Below are 20,059 nucleotides of genomic sequence, written 5' to 3' on the forward strand. Positions count from 1 at the left end.
ACAGATAAACAAGCAAGTTAAATCACTCAACGGCCTTTCTGCTCAGAACTCTGCCAGCTGCCGACTGTCGGAGGCCACTGGAGCTCACATAGGGGACATACTGTCTCCTCTCCTACCCATACAATATATACAGATGAATTTGCCTTAGAGAAATTAAAGGACGGTATAACACTTTCAGTGTAAAAACAGTGGGCTCTCTAGGTTACCATGAGGGCCAGTATACATAGAACACCTTTCAAGGTATTTTTAGACTATAGAGACGTATAACTAATATTACAGACCCACCCTCACTGGTTAGTAGTTTATAGGATGTTAACCCAAGTTTCTGGAGTTCCCTTTAAAAATCACCTCTCTACCAGATCCCTTCATTTGAACACATAGTCACAAGGATAAGTGGCCCTTTAACATAGAGGGAAACCGCTGTGGCGGAATGCCACCAAAAATCTACCACTTCCTGCAAAGTTCCATCCCTTCCATATCTTCATTCTTTTAAAAGCACTAGAGTTCACTCAAGCTATAATTGTAAACACTCTTTTTTATTTTCCTGCTCAATATTTTCCCCCCTTTTTTTCACTACTATGAGACTCTTAGTTTTTCCCAAGGATAGAGGGGCAATATGCCCAGCTAAAAAATACTTCCTATCCAGATTTATTTTCAGCGGGGGTGGCCATATGTCCCACCTAGCTGCTGAGATACAGATGAAAATTTCTGAGTGGGGACTCAGGAAAATCTTTCTAATGGGAATACATTGGTTTGCTTTACTTTTTTCACCATCTAAGCTCTTAGCCATGTTTAGGATTATAGGTAATAGCTGCTGCATTGTGGCATGTTTCATCTAGGTATAAGTTATGTATTATCTGACAGATAATCTCTAGAACTTGAGGTATGCCCTTGTTGCCAATGTTCAGTTTCAGTAAATATTGAGGCTGTTTTCTTTGCTTCTTTGACAGTATTATTTCTTTTGGTCACAAATCACTAGATAGTAATAAGCCTTTCTGGTGTTACTCAGTAATGCACTGTATTTTTTTTTCCTTTTATCTTCACACACACCACCTCTGGCAATCACCAATCTATCTCTATGTATGAGGTTGTTTTTGTTATTTTTAGATTCCACATATAAGTGAAATCATATAGTACTTGTCTTTCTCTGTGTTATTTCACTTAGTATAATGCCCTCAAGCACCGTCTATGTTGTTACAAATGTCAAGATTTAACTCTTCTTTATGGCTGAATAACATTCCATTGTATATACAGGGTCTGACAAAAATAATGCCCCTTTTTTATTACAAAAATCTTTTATTACAAAATCATAAGCATGTAATTCTGTAACATAACAATATCATACTCAAGCATACCATATGACATTTTAGGTGAAATGTTCAAATTAAAGCTATAAATTATCACCCCCATATTATTACCCTACCAACCACACTTAAGGAGGCGTTACTTCTGCAGGACCCTGTATGTACCACATTTTCTTTATCCAGTTGTCTACTGATGAACCCCTAAGGTGTTTCCATATCTTGCCTATTGTAAATAATGCTGCAATAAACATAGGAACACAAACATCTTTTCAAATGAGCGTTTTGGATTTCTTTAAATACCCAGAACTAAAACTGTATGGTAATTCAATTTTTAAAGACCCTCCATAAATTTGTAACATTTCATTTTCCACAGTGACTGCATCAATTTACAATCCCACCACCAACAAGTACATGAGGGTTCCCTTTTCTCCACATCCTCACCAACACTTCTTACTTCTTGTCTTTTTTATAATAGCCATTCTAACAGTGTGAGGTGATATTTTATAGTTCTGATTTGCATTTCCCCAGTGATTACTGATGCTGAGCATCTTCTATAGTTTAATTTTAAATGCTACTAAATAAGCAGCACATTTATAAAATTAAAATCACTGCCATTCCCATTCCTCAAGGATTAAAATTGTTACACATAAAAACACCAATTACTTTACTTGTAAATACAGGCTTAAAAACTTTTTTTAAACTGATATAATACATTAGAAAGCTTTATCTTTTCACTGACATACATTGCGAATATAAGAAATTCCAAGTTCAAATAATATTCCAAGATCTGTAGATGAAGAATTAGACCGGATAAAACAATCACCATCAAGCAAGCATGGCAAGGTACCAGAAACCTGAAACAATAAGAAAACTGAAGTTACCAATAAAAATCAAAGAGGCTTCATTTAGCTCCATTCACCTGTATATGGCTTATGCCTTTGCACCACAGTAAAGGTCTTTTAAAGGAAACAGAAAGCGGATGGACTAGACTCATCTACACCAATGATTTGAAATTTAAAACCTTAACTTTGTTTTAAAGGGAAATACTTTTAACTTCACTTACCCTCTCCTGAGAGAGTTTAAGTAAAACAAGTTCTGTGCCTAGGTCCCCAGAGGTGTGACATCATATGCATATATAAGATCTTCATACTAATCATAGTTCTTTGTAAAGAGAACTAACATTAAAACTCCATACACATACTAGCCAACTTTCCTGATAGTGCCTTATAAATTTCCCTTTCCATTACCTTTTGCCCATTCTATTCCCTCTCCCAGAATGACCACATCCCTCTTTCTTGCCTATAAAATCCCACCCACCCTTCAAGGTCTAGTTTCTCTTCTACAAAACCTTCCTGCACCTAGATTTAGGTTCACCCTCCTCTGTGCTTCCACAGCGCTTGGAAGCTCGTAACTGTTACATGTTGCCATTGAGCCAGTTATCAACAGCACCTACCCTATGGGGTACCCTAAGCATTACATGAGATAATGCACATGGTTAGAGCTCCATAAATAAAGGCACTGTTATTATATGTGTATAGGTTTCTTCTCTAGTACCATTTAAGTTCCTGCAATACCAAGAAAGAATATCCCACACCTAACAGATGCTTAATTTCATTCAACAAAGTAATATTTATCCTTCCAAAAAGTTCACTTTTATAGCTGAAAAAACATACACAGAGATGCCATATCAGGATGGTGAAGTGTTGTGCCAAAATATAAGCAGTCGGATGCTCAGGGGATAACGGGGTTTCAGGAGTTGTCTGCCGGGCGTATGTGGACACACAGAGCACACAAGCACGGTGGCCGGGCCTCCTCTACTTCTGCTGCCCTCTCACTCAACCTCTGCTTCGGCTTACAATCTTTTCAATCTTTTTTTTATTTTTAATCCTCACCCTAGGATATATTTATTGATTTTAGAGAGGGGATGGGGAGAGAGAGAAAAACATCAATGTGAGAAACATCGATCAGCTGCCTCCTGTACATGCCCCAGCCGGAGATCAAATCCACAACCTACATATGTGCCCTGACAGGGGATCAGACCCACAATATTTTTAGTGTACAGGATAGTACACTAAAAATATGTAAATACATGTACATATATTTAGAGAAAGAGACAGGGAAAAGGAGCCCTGACAACTGTCAGCTGGGGGCTGAGTTGGACCCGCAGCGAGGCCAGGGCTTCTTCCACTAAATGTAAAGCATTTCACAAAACACCAGCATCAAAAGATACTTCTCTGTGACTAGGATGGAGCAAGACAGAGGACCACTTTATAACCATGTCTGAGCACAGAGAAAACAAACCACAAAAATGATCAAATAAGCACTCTTCCAGCTAACATCAATGACTGCTGTTCCCTTACCAGAGTTTTAAGCTCACTTGTTCCTCCTGAATCCCAGATAAATTTATTAAGATATCAAATTATAGAATTGATTGTTTCTGAGAGAATCCAATTCAAAGCTACATTAGACACTCAAAATTCTAACACAAGGTCTAATCCCACAACAAGCTCTTCCTAACCCCTCTTTAGATGTTCCCCATGTTAAAGTCTCTCTTACTGCAAGAAGCACCAATAAACACAACTTAAATGACAAAAAAAATTAAGACATCTTTGTCTTCACTGGCCCCTACGTAGTGACTCAGTGGTTTGAATCCACCCAGCCTCACTCCAGGCCTTCTTGTTCCAGTCCGGGCCGTCTCTGGGTGCGATGTCCCAGTCCCCTACGTGTTAACCTTGATTTTATCTGAAGAAAGCACAGCTCTCATTAACACAGGAGGAGATTTCATTTTTGAAAAACACTGCCTAAATGTTAACTTTTTGTTTTCATTTTTCATCAGAGGACATTTTTTTAGAATTCAACCCTGAAATCCACTGAATGAGATGATTCATAGGAATTATAACTTTGCTGAGTCAGAAATTCAAGTAATTTTTATCAAAATTTCAAAGAACATTAAATAACCTAATAATTCAAAGTGACTGCATATATTCTGTGCTAAATATAAGTATGTCATTTCATAAATACTCTATGACAGCCTCACCTTAGAAATTAATTATATACAATTAACAGGGAAAAGAAATTCATGTTTCATTCCATTCACTTAGCAGATGACTCACCTGAGGAGAAAAAGTCCATGTTTTCGGCTTTTTGGGTTGCCACGTGGCTCTGACTGTATGAATGTTGCTTAGAACCTGAAATGAGATTTCTCCATTTTAAATCATGTAGAAGGCTCTCTGAAACATCATCACTTCCACATCCCAAACACGTGACAGTGGCTATGCTGTGTGAAGCAGAAAGAAAGGAGATCTTTCACCTTTTACTTTGTGCAATTCTGCCATTTCTTTAAACATCAGGTACATACATAACTTTTTCAATGATTAATAAAAAATAACTGTTAAAAACTCTTGTTTATAAAACAAAGTAGGAACTAATAAAATAAATTCAGACTCAGATCTTTGTACGCATAATAAATTATATTACATGAAATAATATCTGAGCTAGGTTTACCAGAAAATGGAAATCTCAGGTACAAATGACCTTTTAAGAAACATGACCCATAACAGCATTTCATGTGTAGTCCATCACCTTGCCCCTAAGACAGACAAGGCTAACAACTCAGATACACATTTCTGTCTTCCTCAAGATCTCTAGGCCCATAAATTATATTCTTCCTATAACTTATCTCATAAAATGCTACTGCAGAAGTAATCCCACAATATACATAAAACAGTGAAACACAAAAGGCACAAAACTGTAAAGAGGAGTTCAAATTCTGTAAAGTTATGGCCATTGACATCTTCAAAGGAACAGGTAACAATCTGCATTTTCAATAAAAATATTTTAGGACTTCGGGCCAAGATGGAGGCATAGGTAGACACATTTTGCTTCCTCGTACAACCAAAAGAAGAGCGACAATAAATTAAAAACAAAAAATAACCAGAACTGCCAGAAAATCGAACTGAATGGAAGTCCAACAACCAAGGAGTTAAAGAAGAAACATTCATCCAGACCAGCAGGAGGGGTGGAGATGGGCAGCTGGGGTGGAGAAGACACGTGACAAGGCAGCAGCTGAGGGATTGGTCGGTCCCACATTTGCATGTGGGTAAACCAGGAGGAACAGCTGGGGAGTGAGACAGACTCCCCAATCCAGAGATCCAGTGCAGGAAAAGAAAGCCTCAAATACTATGGCTGTAAAAAGTTGTGGGAGATGTGGCAGCAGGAGAAACTCCCAGACTCACAGGAGAGTTCATTAGAGAGACCCACGGGGTCCTAGAATGTACACAAACCCACCCACCCGGGAATCAGCACCAGAAGGGCCCAATTTGCTTGTGGGTAGCGGGGGAAGTGACTGAAAGCTGGCCGAGCCAAGCAAGCAGCCCTGTTCCCTCTCAGACCCCTTCCCCACACACAGCACCACAACTCAGTGACCTGGGAGATTCCTAAGGCTCCACCCCTTCCAACATACCACGTCCACTTGCCTCGAGTCATCATCATCATCTCTCCCACAACATACCAGGTGCACTGAGACAAAGAAATATGGCCCAAATGAAAGAACAGATCAAAGCTCCAAAAATAGAACTAAGTGGTGAACAGATAGCCAACCTATCAGATGCACAGTTCAAAACACTGGTAATCGGGATGCTCACTGGATTGGTTGAGTATGGTCGCAAAATAGATGAAAAAGCAAAAGCTATGCAAAGTGAAATAAAGAAAAACATATAGGGAACCAACAGTAAAGGGAAGGAAACTGGGGCTCGCATCAACAATTTGGAGCAGAAGGAAGAGATAAACATTCAACCAGAACAGAATGAAGAAATAAGAATTCAAGAAAATGCGGAGAGACTTAGGAACCTCTGGGACAACTTGAAACTATCCAACATGCGAATCATAGGGGTGCCAGAAGAAGAGGAAGAGCGAGAAATTCAAGAAATTGAAAACTTATTGGAAAAAATAATGAAGGAGAACTTCCATAATCTGGCCAAGGAAATAGACTTCCAGGAAGTCGAGGAAGCTCAGAGAGTCCCCAAAAAGTTGGACCCAAGGAAGCACACACCAAGGCACATTGTAATTAAGTTACCCAAGATGATAAATAAGGAGAGAGTCTTAAAAGTAGCAAGAGAAAAGGACACAGTTACCTACAAAGGAGTTCCCATAATACTATCAGCTGATGTCTCTAAAGAAACCTTGCAGGCAAGAGGGGCTGGAAAGAAGTTTTCAAAGTCATGAAGGGAAAGGACCTACATCCAAGATTATTCTCTCCAGCAAAGTTGTCATTTAGAATGGAAGGGCAGATAAAGTGCTTCCCAGACAAGGTAAAGCTAAAGGAGTTCATCATCACCAAGCCCTTATTATATGGAAAGTTAAAGGGATTTATCCAAGAAAAAGAGTAAGATCAAAAACTATGAACATTAAAATGACAACAAACTCACAACTATCAAAAACTGAACCTAAAAAGAAAAACAACCCAAAACAAAAACAAATTAAGCAAACAGGGAGAATAGGAACAGAATTACAGAAGTGGAGATCAGAAGGAAGGGTGAGGGGGGTGAATGGGGGAAAAAGTACAGGGAATAAAAAGCATAAATAGTAGGTACAAAATAGGCAGGGGGAGGTTAAGAACTGTATAGGAAATGGAGAAGCCAAAGAACTTATATATACAACCCATGGACACGAACTAATGGTGGGGATTCGGGGGATGGGGGAGTGTAGAGTGGAGGGGAATAAAGGGGAGAAAACAAATGGGACAACTGTAAGAGCATATTCAAGAAATGCATTTCTGGCGGCAGCAGGAGAAACTCCCAGCCTCACAGGAGAGTACACATTTCTTGTGTACCCCGTGGGTCTCTCTAATGAACTCTCCTGTGAGGCTGGGAGTTTCTCCTGCTGCCGCATCTCCCACAACTTTTTACAGCCATAGTATTTGAGGCTTTCTTTTCCTGCACTGGATCTCTGGATTGGGGGGTCTGTCTCACTCCCCAGCTGTTCCTCCTGGTTTACCCACATGCAAATGTGGGACCGACCAATCCCTCAGCTGCTGCCTTGTCACGTGTCTTCTCCACCCCAGCTGCCCATCTCCACCCCTCCTGCTGGTCTGGATGAATGTTTCTTCTTTAACTCCTTGGTTGTTGGACTTCCACTCAGTTCGATTTTCTGGCAGTTCTGGTTATTTTTTGTTTTTAAATTTTTAGTTGTCCTTCTTAGGTTGTGCGAGGAGGCAAAATGTGTCTACCTATGCCACTATCTTGTCATAAATTCTATTATTTTTATGTAAAATAACTTCTATTATTCAGAATAAAATTCCAATCTTCGTTTTAGGTTCTCATAGACAAGAACAGAGAAATGTGTAGTGAAACGTATCAAACCAGACCCAGGGAAAAGAAAGCAGCTCATCTTTTCTTGATCACTGACATCACCTACTGGCTCATTTATGGCAGTGGTAGGTACTGTGCAGAGTATGAAAGTGAGGCAGGGTCCCTGTAACGCAAGTTCATTTATTTACGCCCGGTTCAGATGAAAGAAAGGATGGCACTTTTCTTGTGACATGAATTAGAAGTACACTTAGGGTAAGGAGGCAGAACCCATAAACTCCTCCAAACCTCATCTGCTTTCTGTGTTCCCAACCTGACTGAATGCCACCACCATATAGACCCTATTTTCCCCTCACCTTCCATATCCTATCCATCACCAAATAGTGTTGGTTTTACCTCTCTCATCTCTACCTCCACTTGCCTCGAGTCATCCTCATCATCTCTCCCACACCTACCATGTTCCATGTATTCATGCTGACTCAGTAAATCACCCACACACTGACCCTAGGTGTGTACCAGATGAAGAAAGTGAGAGCAAGGTCAAGAACTTCGGTCAGCATTACATGCCTAGCAGCCAGTGGAGACAAGGTTAATCTTAGGCAGGCTGGCCCATTTTATCTTCCTGAACGTGACACTTGCTGCGCCTTCACCACCACACATGCCATAGCCCCCAAATGTCTACTCATGTTCCTTATGCCCCTCAAATCCAGCTTGAGAGGAACCAGACATCTTCCCAAAACAAACATCTAAATCATGTCGCTTCCCCCAGTACTTGTTTTAGCATAAAAACAAAACTTTTATACCATGGCCTACAATGTCCTACATGGTACTCCTTCCTGCCATCTCCCATTTCTTCCCAATCTGTACTTCCCCTCATTCTCTCCACTCAGCCACAGTGGCCACCCGCTTCCCAAGTCCTTTCCCACCACGACCTTCACCTGCGCTGCATGCTTCCCTTTCATTGTGCCTTGTTAAGGCCTGTTCACCCCTCAGATCTCACTCAAGCATTGCCTCCACAGGAGAGAATCCAACCATTTGTTTGGGAATTCTTCTCTCAGTGCTATCAATTTCCCTCTAAGCACAGCTTTAGCCAACATCCCACAGGTTATATGCTACATTTTCATGTTTTGTTCAGTTCAAAATACTTTTTAATTTCCCTTTAAATTTCCTTTTAACCCTTTGATTATTTAGAAATCTGTTGTTTCATTTCCAAGTATTTAAGAATTTTTCCAGTTATGTTTCTGTTACTGACTTCTAACTCAATTCTGTAGTACCAAAGACCAAACACTGTATGACTTGAATCCTTTTAATTGTTCAGAATCATCTCTCTTGCTGAGTGTTACATATGTTCTTAAGAGATGTGTATTTTACTATTTTGGGGTGAAGTGTTGTACAAGTGTCAGGTCCAGTTTGTTGATGGTACTATTTAGTTCTTTCATATGCTTACTAATTTTCTGTCTGCCTGTTGCATAGATTACTGAGAGAAGTTTCCAACTATAACTATGGCTTTGCCTGTTTCTCCTTTCAATTCTATCAATATATACTTCATGTATTTTGAAGCTCTGATGTTTGGTAAATACACAGGACTGTAGCATATTCTTAGTAAATTGTCTCTTTTATCATACAGTGTATGTCTTTATTCCTGGTAATTGTCCTTGTTCTAAAATTTACTTCATCTGATATTCTTTTGAGTGGTACATCTTTTACCACCCTTCTACTTTTAGCCTGCCTGTATTATTATATTTAAGGTAGGTTTTTTGTATATAGCCTATGGTTGGATTTCTCTCACTGTGGTTTTAATTTGCACTTCTCTGATGACTATTGTATGCTGAATATCTCTTTATATGTCCCTTCGTTTTTAATATATTTTCTTATTTTTTAAGTGCTTTAGCCCTTTCATTTTTTAATTATATTTTGATTTTGCTATTACAGTTGTCCTGAATTTTCCCCCTTTACCACCCTCCACCCAGCATCTCCTACTCCCTCAGGCAATTCCCCCCATCCTTGCTTATTTCCACAGGTCATGCATATAAGATCTTTGGCTACTCCCTTTCCTATACTGTACTTTACATCCCCATGGCTATTCTGTAACTACCTATTTATACTTCTTAATCCCCTTACCTCTCACCCATTCTCTCACATACATCCTCCCATCACTTTATCCTTAAACTTCAGCCTTCAAATTATGTTGCATCCATCTTGTTTGGGACTCTCTGTGCTTCCTGGACTTGCATGTCTATGTCTTTCACCAAATTAGGGAAGTTTTCTTTCATCATTTTTTCAAATAGATTTCTAATTTCTTACTCTTTCTCTTCTCCTTCTGGCACTCCATGAAGCGTATGTTGAATTGCTTAAAGTTGTTCCACAGGCTGCTTGCACTATCCTGGTTTTTTGGGGGCTCTCTTTTCTTTTTGTTGTTCTGATTGGTTGTTTTTGCTTCCTTATGTTCCAAATTATTGTTTTGATTCTCAGCTTCATCCACTCTACCGCTGTTTCCTTGTAAATTGCTCTTGATTTCAGTTACTGTATCCTTCATTTCTGACTGGGTCCTTTTTATGCTGTTCAGGTCCTCCCTAAGTTTCTTGAGCATCCTCATAACCAGTGTTTTGAACTCTGCATCTGAGAGATTGTTTATCTCCATTTTGTTTAGCTCTTTTTCTGGAGTTCTGACCCGTCCTTTCATTTGGGCCAAGTTTCTTTGTCCTCTCATTTGGCAGCCTCCCTGTGTTTGTTTCTATATATTAGGTAGAGCTGTTTTGACTCCATGTCTTGGTAGTGTAGCCTAATGTAGTAGATGTCCTGTAGGGTCCAGGGGCACAGCCTCCCCTATCACCCAAGCTGGGTACTCAAGGTGCGCCCTTAGTGTGGGCCAAGTATACCTTCCCCTTGTAGTTGAGCCTTGGTTGCTGTTGGCTGATCAATGGGAGGGATTTATCCAGGCCAGTCAGCTGCAAGGACCTGCTGTGCACCCTTACCTCAAACCTCCACCATCAGTCGAGGATCAGCTGTGCAGGGGCAAGGTGGTGGTGCTCCAATGTGGTCTGTAGCTGTCCACTGGGTGAACTGACCCCTGGGGTTTCCCAGGTGATGCAGTCCAAGATCAGCCCCCACTGGTGTTTTTGTTGGGGCCACCCTGAGCTATAAAGCAATCTGAGATGGCTACTACTTGGGCTGGGCTTGGAGATTCCCAGGCAAAGCCAAGCTGTGAATCTAGGCTGCTAGTTCTAGGCCTGGGGCTCACTAAAGCCAACTGCTGCTTGTTTGAGAGGATTTAGGAAGTTGTAAAGTATGGGCCAAGGCCAGCCATTGATATGGAAAAGCAGCTTGGGTGGGGCTGTAAGTTGGATAGGGCAGCATCTTTGGGGATCTCCAACGCAGGTCAAATAGTGTTAGCCAGGTTGATGGAATCTCAAGATAGAGCACCAGTCTGTGGGCTCTGTGGGCGAATGGCCCAGAAAAAGACAATGGCCTCTGCTTGCCTTGATGCCAGACACCTCAGCCTCACCCTGCACACCACTGATGCCCCTCAAGCCGCCACCCTGTTGCCAAAGCCAAGAGGGAGTGAGTCTGAGTAGGTGAGTCCGTTTGTGGGTTTTTCAAGAGGAACTGCTTGGGGCTCCAACAGTTTCTTCCACCAACTCAATGCCACCTGGTTTTTGTAGCCAGAAGTTGTGGGGACTTACCTTCCTGGCACTGGAACCCTGGGCTGGGGGGCCTGGTGTACAGCTGGGTCTTCTCACACTGGAGATATCCCTCTGGAATTTCTATTTTTTTTTTTTTTAAGATTTTATTTATCTTTAGAGAGGGGAGGGAGGGAGAAAGAGTGTGAGCGAAACATCAAAGTGTGGTTGCCTCTCACATGTCCTCTACTGGGGACCTGGTCTGCAACCCAGGCATGTGTCCTAGACGAGGAATCAAACTGGTGACCCTTTGGTTCACAGGCTGGCACTTGATCCACTAAGCCACACCTGCCAGGGCCCCTCTGGAAATTTTATCCACCACATGTGAATGTGAAACCAGCCTGTTCCACATCTACACCTCTCCTACCAATCTGGATGGATGTGGTTTCTTTAATTCCGTAGTTGTCAGACTGCCATTCAACTCAATTTCTGTCATTTCCAAGCAATGGTTGTTTAATATCTTAATTGTAATTTTGTTGTGGTTGTGTAAAAAGGCAAGCCATGTCTGTCTACGCCACCATATTGACAGGAAGTCTGCTTTTGCCCTTTCAGGAAACCAAGTTATAATTTTTATTTCTTAGACATCATTGACTTGTTCCTGATTTTAGGGGACAAGTGTTCGATATTTCACCATTAAATATGATTATGCTAGCTTTAGCCCTAGCTGCTGTGGCTCAGTGGATTGAGCACTAGCCTGCAAAGCAGAAGGTTTGATTTCCAGTCAGGGTACATGCCTGGGTTGCAGGCCAGGTCCCCAGCAGGGGCGTGCAAGATGCAACCACACACTGATATTTTTCTTCCTCTCTTTCTCCCTCCCTTTTCCTCTCTAAAAATAAATAAATTTTTAAAATCTTTTTTTAAAAAAGTATGATTATGCTACCTTCAGTTTTCTCTTGTTGACTTTTACCAATTTAAGGACACTCCCTTTTGTTCCCAGTGTGCTGAAATGTTTTTTTTAAAATCATGAATGGGCAAATACTTTTTCTACAGCTATCGAGATAACCATGCAGTTTTTCTTCTTTGGTTCTGTTAATTTGGCAAATTACAATGATCTATATTCAAATGTTAAATGTTGGTTACACCGGTGTGTACATTTGAATTCCTGGAATTCAAATCCTATACTCACCAATTAGTCATGATATTCAATTTGCTAATATTTCGTTAAGGATTTTTAGTTTCAACAGTCATGAGGGATACTGGTTTGAAATTTTTTTTCTTGTAATGTCTTTGGCATCATGTTTTTCCTGATCTTATAAAATGAATGGGAACCATTTCTTCTTAATGTTTGGAAAAATTTGTCTACTGTTCATATTATATCCTCCTTAAATGTTTGGAGGAATTCACCAGTGAAGCCATCTGGGCCTAGGGTTTTCTTTGTTGGAAGATTTATAATTAAAGTTTCAATTTCTTTAACAAAGATTATTTAAATTTTCTGGTTTTTCTTATGTCAGCTTCAGTAAATTGTGGTTTTCAATGAATTTTTATGATGTCAAATTTATTGGCATAAAGAGGTTTACAATATCCCTTTATTGTCCTTTTAATGTCTGCAGGGTCTGTGGTGAGGTTCCATTTCCATGTCAGATATTGATCATTTGTTTTCTTTCTCGCTCCCTTTTTAAAATGTCTTGATCAGTTTTACTAGGTAGGCATCTCTCAATTTTACTAATCTTTTCAAAGAATAAACTTTTGCCTTTCTAATTTTCTCTTGTTCATTTTCTATTTAATTAATTTCTACTCTTACCTTTATTATTCTCTCCATTCTACTTTCTTCTGATTCAACTCACTCTTCCTTTCCTAGCCTCTTCATTTGGTAGCTTAGATCACCAATTTTAAATCTTTCTTCTTGTTTAGTAGTATATGCAATTAAAGCTATAAATTTCCATCTATGCACTGTTTAAGCTGTTATCTCAAAACAAATCAATTCATTTTTTAAAAGTCATTCAAATTCTTTGCTTGGTACTAGGGATAAAATACTCTCTTAGGAATCAAGGAGGAGTCTAGTAGAAAGGGACACACAGAAACTTTGTAAGGTGAGGGTAATGTTCCACCTCCTGCTTGGGGTGTGGTCTATACAGAGATATACATTTGTCAGAAATGCTATTCTGTGCACTTAAGACCTGAACTATAAAATAGTAGAAGAAAGGTGTCAATTTCTTTTGTAGATGAAAAATCTAAGGCTCAGAGGAGTTAACTGTGATATATAAGCCAACATCACACACCTAGCAACAGAACTGTGATACATAAGCCAACATCACACACCTAGCAACAGAAAGAGCCAGGAGTTAAGCCTATGTCATCAGAATTCTTGTGATTTGCATTCTACCACATATTATTTTATATGTACATACATATACACGTACATATACATACACATAAACACATGTGTATGTATATGTGTTTACACATAAAGAAAAAAACACACAGGCAGACAGACCCCAGCAGTACGTTTCACACGTGGCATTAACAAACTTTTCAATCCGGACATGAACCAAGATGCTCCTCAGCCAAGCTCACCTTACTACCATCAAACAGACAGAGGCGCACGTGCCTGCTGAGAACCTGGATGCTTCCTCCAGGAACAGGAATCATTTTACAGCTCCAGAGGGTCAGGATCAATGAAACACGGCTTGGTCTTGACCTAATCTGAGAGAAAAATCAGCTATAAAAAAGGTTTACTTCCGTGACTTATAAGATGAATGTATTTTCAAAGCATCTTTTATAAATACTTAAGAAAATGTACATAAAATAAAAAGAATAAAAATTTTTACACGCAAATATACACTCACAAGTGTCAATAGTATAATTAATTTAAGTCAAAACTTTAGGTAAATTTTTCAGGTACATTTTTAATAAATATTTATATTCAAAATATTTGCATTTTGGGGTAAATGCATAAAAAGTGTGATGGAAAAAAACAGTCTGTACAATCAGATAAAAAGTGTGACCTGACCATGGAATCACATACTCCAGGTTCTTTCAGACAGTCCTTCCTCCACAATGTGGGTTAGGGTAGATGGTCACAGGAACATTCACAATAGCCAGCCAACTCCTCCCTGGTTTAATTTCAAGCCTTTGTCTACATTGTTCTTTGGCTTCTTATACAAATATTTTGACAGAGAGAATTCAAGAATGCACTGACCACTGGATGTGCTTGTTCAGTTCTACTTTACAAGTCTAGTTCAGAATGTCAATAAGTAAATTGGCACTCTTGTTTCTAATATAAGAACATCTTCAATTCTTTTTTTAAAGATTTCATTTTTTTTTAAATATTTTATTTATTTATTTTTAGAGAAAGGGGGAAGGAGAAAGAGAGGAAGAGAAACATTGGCACGTAACCAAGGCATGTGCCCTGATTGGGAATCGAACCCACAACCTTTCGGTTTGCAGGCTGGTGCTCAATCCACTATACCACACCATCCAGGGCAGCTTATTTTTACAGAGAGTGGAAGGGAGGGAGAAAGAAAGGGAGAGAAATATCAATATGCAAGAGAAATATCAATATGCAAGAGAAATATCAATTGGTTGACTCTCACACATCCCCAACCAGGCACCTGGCCCACAACCCAGTATATGCTCCGACTGGGAATCAAACCAGAGACCTTTGGTCTCAGGGATGATGTTCAACCCACTGAGCCACACCAGTCAGGGTGAACATCTTCAGTTCTTGAAATTCTGCTTTATGGTAATGGGTAACTGCCATTTAAACGACTTATAACATTGAAAAAAATAAGACAACAATTAAAAGCTTGTCACATTTTCAATTTAAGAATTGAGGGCAGAATATTTAGTTCTCTGGGTACGAGTTCATAAAATTAAATGCCATTTATTCTAGTACTAGCACACTAAACAGACCAAATACATCATCTTTGTTGATTTGCAATAAAAGATATTTAATACTGGGGAATCAAATTGGTGGAAGAGTGAGTGGAAGTCACATGGACCTCCTCCCAGGACTAACCCAGAATTACAACTAAATTGTGGAGAAATCACCTGGAACGAACAACTGAACAACAGCAAGAGAGGAGCCTTTTAACCTCAGACAGACAGAAGAATCAGCTTTAGCACAACCTAACTGGTAAGGAATGCGGTAGAAACTCAAGAAGGCAAGCGGGGCACCCATAGGCAGCAGCAAAAGAAAGATGCTGAAACTGCCAATTGAATCCCCGTGAGAAGAGCAGGATCTAAACCATAAGTGAGAATCTCCAGCCTACAGCACCAGACCCCAAAGAGTACACAGATAACAGCCAACTGTGAAAAGCAGCAGGCTTGCTCTCTGCCAGAGATGGGAGGCTGGAGACACAAAGAGACGTCTAAAGGGTCAACACATACATTTTTATATGCAGCCACTTACCCTGGTCTCCGGCAAAGGTGGGGGCAGAGTGGGATAGAGACACCTGAGGAAAGACTGGGGAAGGAGGCTGTGGGAAGAGAACTGAGAGAGTAGCCGGCAGGATCCCCATGCTGACTCATAACCCAGAAAGAAGCAGTCACCTTGCTCAGGCAGACCACTCCCCTGAGCGGCAACAGCATGAGAGGACCCAATAGCCCTGCCCCAAGAGGCTCTGCCTAGGCCCAGCAGTGCTAAAACCTGATGGCTGAGTACAGAGTGGCAGCCACAGATAGTAGACCCCTGGCTAAAGAGGGCATAGAGTGGTCTAGACACACTTGAGGAGAGGCTGGAGATGGAGGCTTTGGGGAGAGAACGGAGAGTGTAGCCAGTGGGATCCTAGTACTGACTCATCCTCCACAGCCATCTGGCTCAGGAAGACCACTCCCCTGAATGGCAGCAGCGTGAAAGGGCTTAATAACCCCAACCCCTAGAGGGACTCTGCCCTGCCCTGTTGTGTCTAAGCCTGACTGCTGACTGCAAAATGACAAGATTAACAGCTGAAGGAGACAGCTACAGACAGGAGAATCCTGGAAGTCTCAAACAGACTGCCTAAGGTCAGATGAGGTCAACATCTGACATCATCAGAGGCAGATCCAGAGACAAAAAATAACAGTGGTCTCCTACCATAGAAGTTCACACCACAAAGTCAGGAAATCAAGACAGATCAACTTAAGAAGCAGAAGCAAAAAAGGAAGAGTCACAAATAATGGGAAGACAAAGAAACACCCCCCAGTCAAAGGGAAAGAAGGAATCCACAGAAAGAGAACTAAATGAATAGAAGCAAGTAAACTATCAGATATTGACTTCAAAACAATGGTTCTAAGGAAGCTCAAGGAGCTCAGTGAGCTCAGAGAGAATTACCAAAACTGAGAGGGAAACTATGAGGAACTTACTGCAAACTATATCAGCATGAAAAAGGACATAGAAACTATCAATAAGAGACAAGAGGAAATGAAGAATACAACTTCCAAATTAAAGAACACAGTAAAAGGAATCAAAAGCAGGCTAGATGAAGCTGAGAACCAAATCAGCGAACTGGAGGACAAGGTAGAAAAAGCTACCAGAAAGAGCAAGAGAATCAAAAAGACTCAAAAAGAATGAAGAGGCATTGAGGGAAATGCAGGACAACCTGAAACATAATAGTATCCATATAATAGGGATACCAGAAGGAGAAGAAGAGGAGGAAGAGATAGAGAACTTGTTTGAAAAAGTAATGATGGAAAACTTCCCTAATTGGAGGAGAGAAAAAGCCACACAAGTCCAGGAAGCACAGAGGGTCCCATTCAAGAGGAACCCAATGAGGCTCACTCCAAGACATATCATCATTAAAATGGCAAATATCAAAGACAAACAGAGAATCCTAAAGCAAGCAAGGGAGAAAGAGGTAGTAACATACAAGGGAGCACTGAACGGCTAGCAGCTGACTTAGCAGAAACACTACAAGCCATAAGGGAATGGCAAGAAATACTCCTAAGAATGAGAAGCAAAGGCCTGCAACCAAGAGTGCTCTACCCAGCAAGGCTCTCAATTAAAATGGAAGGCGAAATAAGGAGCTTCTCAGACAAAAAAAGGCTGAAAGAATACACTCCATCAAACCAGCATTGCAAAATATGCTAAAGGGACTGCTTTAAGAAGATGAAAAAAAGGAGTCTATGAATAATACCCAGTTCCTTTCACAGTCACCAATAGTTGATATTACCAATATTTTTAATACTTATTAATCTGATTGTGACAGTGATGTGTTATTTTAATTGTTCAAGTTTTTTATTGTAAGAGATCCCTTCGAAAGACTGATTTCTGCTTTTAAGGATAAATTTGTTCATAATCCCCGCTTTGAACCTTGGTACAGGCATGAGATTGCCCCTGGCATCATCAGAAAATACAGGAGGAACCGGACAGAGACCCGGGGCATCCAGTTTGAAGATTTTGTGCGCTACCTGGGCGATCCAAATCACAGATGGCTGGACCTTCAGTTTGGGGACCACATTATTCACTGGGTGACGTATGTAGAACTGTGTGCACCCTGCGAGATAACATACAGTGTGATTGGCCACCATGAGACCCTGGAGGATGATGCCCCATACATCCTAAGAGAGGCTGGCATAGACCACCTGGTGTCATACCCCACCATTCCTCCGGGCATCACTGCGTATAATAGAACCAAGGTGGAGCGCTACTTTCTAGGCATCAGCAAACGGGACATCCGCCGCCTATATGCACGTTTCCAAGGGGACTTTAAGCTCTTTGGGTATCAGAAGTCAGATTTTTTGCTAAACTAATGGGTAGGACTGTGAATTCAGATACCCTTGTCAGGCCAGAGGCTAAGAAGGTAGAGATGTGAGCACAGAGAAGATGCTTCCTCCATCACACCGCTTCCTCCATCACACGCCTGAAGACTCCATGGACCCACGTGTGCCTCAGCTGATGAAGATGCACCCTGACGTTATGGCCTAGTTTGAACATCAGGTGCACTGAGGGCCTTCGTCCCCACCCCCTACCAATGCCAGTAGGTCTTTGCTCTCCTTAGGGAAAAGGTCTAAACATTTGCAGTCTAACAGACCAGGAGGAAAAATTATATGGCACTAGGAGTCATTTCCCTCAGCTGTTAAGGAAGCAGGTGCACTTGCCTCCTTAACATGGGGTGGTCCTGCCTGCCGCTGGGGGATTGCAGGACTAGCACCCAGCACTTCCAGGAGACCTGAAAAGATAATGGTGTGCAGAAATCGCAGGGGCTTATACAGGCCCAATCTGCATAATAAAATTACACCTCTGGCTTTCCTCGTGGCACTGCTGTAAACATAGAGGTAAACCATTCTTTCCATGACTGTCCTGTGACATTCAGGAGTAACCCAAGGGCACTTTTTGGCAGCCCATCTTTTCAGAATACATGCCTGTGTACTACCAGTCCACATTTCTGAGCCTCTCCCTGCCAAGTGATTATCTCATTCAGCCTGAGAGATACATAATTTTGGAAAGTAAGGGGAGTGGAGTGTGTATATTCTTCCCACCCGAGAATGTGAACATCTTTGCGGGCCTTAAAGGGAACATGGCATGGGGAAAAGGGAGAGCTGGTTGGGTTCGGAGCTCAGGCTGCTGTGGATTTGGGCGTGCCCATCCTGATTGTTGTCCTTCTTTGTCTCATCTGGGTGGGTGACGGGGGCTTCTCCTCCTGTCTGCTCTGGGCCCTCCCTGGGGCTGCAGGCCAGCAGAGCAGCATTGCAGTCCGTACAGCTTACACATTGCAGTTTCATCTCAGCAACGTGCCCACCACTGGACCTGTTTTTGATAGTGCCATCATCCCAGACTCTAAGTTGGAGAGTGAGGTTCACCAGCAATAAAATCCCAGGCTGAGGCAGCTTCCAGTAACATATCTTGCAGGCGCTGAGGAGCGAGCCACGGCTACCACGTCAGATGCCTTCTGACCCTGAGAGCCCTTGAGATATGGGATCATTTCCCTGTGAAAAGTCCCACGTGCCCATGAGCCCAGCTTTTCAAGTTAAAAAACTTGAAGTTTAATTGTAGATTTCTTGCTTATTTCTTTTTTTTTTTTTTTTAAAGCTTTAAAAGACTTTTTGGTACTCTTTATCCATTTTTTGATTATATGTTTGTAGAATTTTTGCCCTAAAAAAACAACAATAACAACAAAAAACTATTAACCCTTTTACAGATGTGTTGCAAATACTTTCCTATTCTATTACTTGTCCTTTAACTTTTTTTACATGAATGTTACTGTATAGTCTTAAATGTTCAATATAGTCATATTGTCAATGTTTTACTTTATAGCTTCTGGGTCTGAATATGTTACTTCAGGGTGAGAAAAATATTATTTTTTATTTTCTCCTAAAACTACTTAGATTTTACATATTGATTTTTAACTCACCTGAATATTTGTTGTATAATGTGTGAAACAGTGCTTTATATTTGCTTTACTTCAAGTAATAGTGATCCATGCACCTTATGTGTTGAATAAGCCTTATTTTCCCCATTGATTTGAATTATCAATTTAATCATATATTACATTGTTAGAAAGATATATATGTTTGTTTCTAGAATGCTCATTTTATTTCATTGATCTAGTTGATTATTTCTGTGCAGGTATCATGCTTGCTGAAACTTTATAATGGATTTAAGTTTTTTTAATTTTTTATAATGGATCTTGACATTTAAAAAATAAATAAATAAAATCAATCTGCATTAAAGAAAGAAAGAAAGAAGGAACTCCAACATTTTGGGACAACATGGATGGAACTAGAGAATATTATGCTAAGTGAAATAAGGCAGTTGGTGAAAGACAAATACCATATGATCTCACCTATAAGTGGAATCTATTCAACAAAATAAACTAAAAAACAAAATAAACCAATGAACAAAATAAACCAC

At 40.5% G+C, this 20,059-nt stretch overlaps 1 protein-coding gene across 1 annotated transcript in view; it reads right to left on the reverse strand.

Annotated features, from left to right (window-relative positions):
• Window positions 1-20,059, reverse strand: part of NPHP1 (nephrocystin 1) — a 72,476-nt gene that overhangs the window by 16,161 nt on the left and 36,256 nt on the right. The window contains exons 12-14 of the mRNA XM_054585865.1: window positions 13,804-13,932; window positions 4,418-4,492; window positions 2,048-2,158 (exon numbers count right to left, since the gene is read on the reverse strand). Coding sequence (XP_054441840.1) covers window positions 2,048-2,158; window positions 4,418-4,492; window positions 13,804-13,932 — 315 coding nt within the window. The remainder of the gene's footprint in view (window positions 1-2,047; window positions 2,159-4,417; window positions 4,493-13,803; window positions 13,933-20,059) is intronic.

The sequence above is a fragment of the Pteronotus mesoamericanus genome, unplaced genomic scaffold (genome assembly GCF_021234165.1).
Source record: "Pteronotus mesoamericanus isolate MK-2021 breed Mesoamerican mustached bat unplaced genomic scaffold, CSHL_Meso_final contig_121, whole genome shotgun sequence".
NCBI lineage: Eukaryota > Metazoa > Chordata > Mammalia > Chiroptera > Mormoopidae > Pteronotus > Pteronotus mesoamericanus.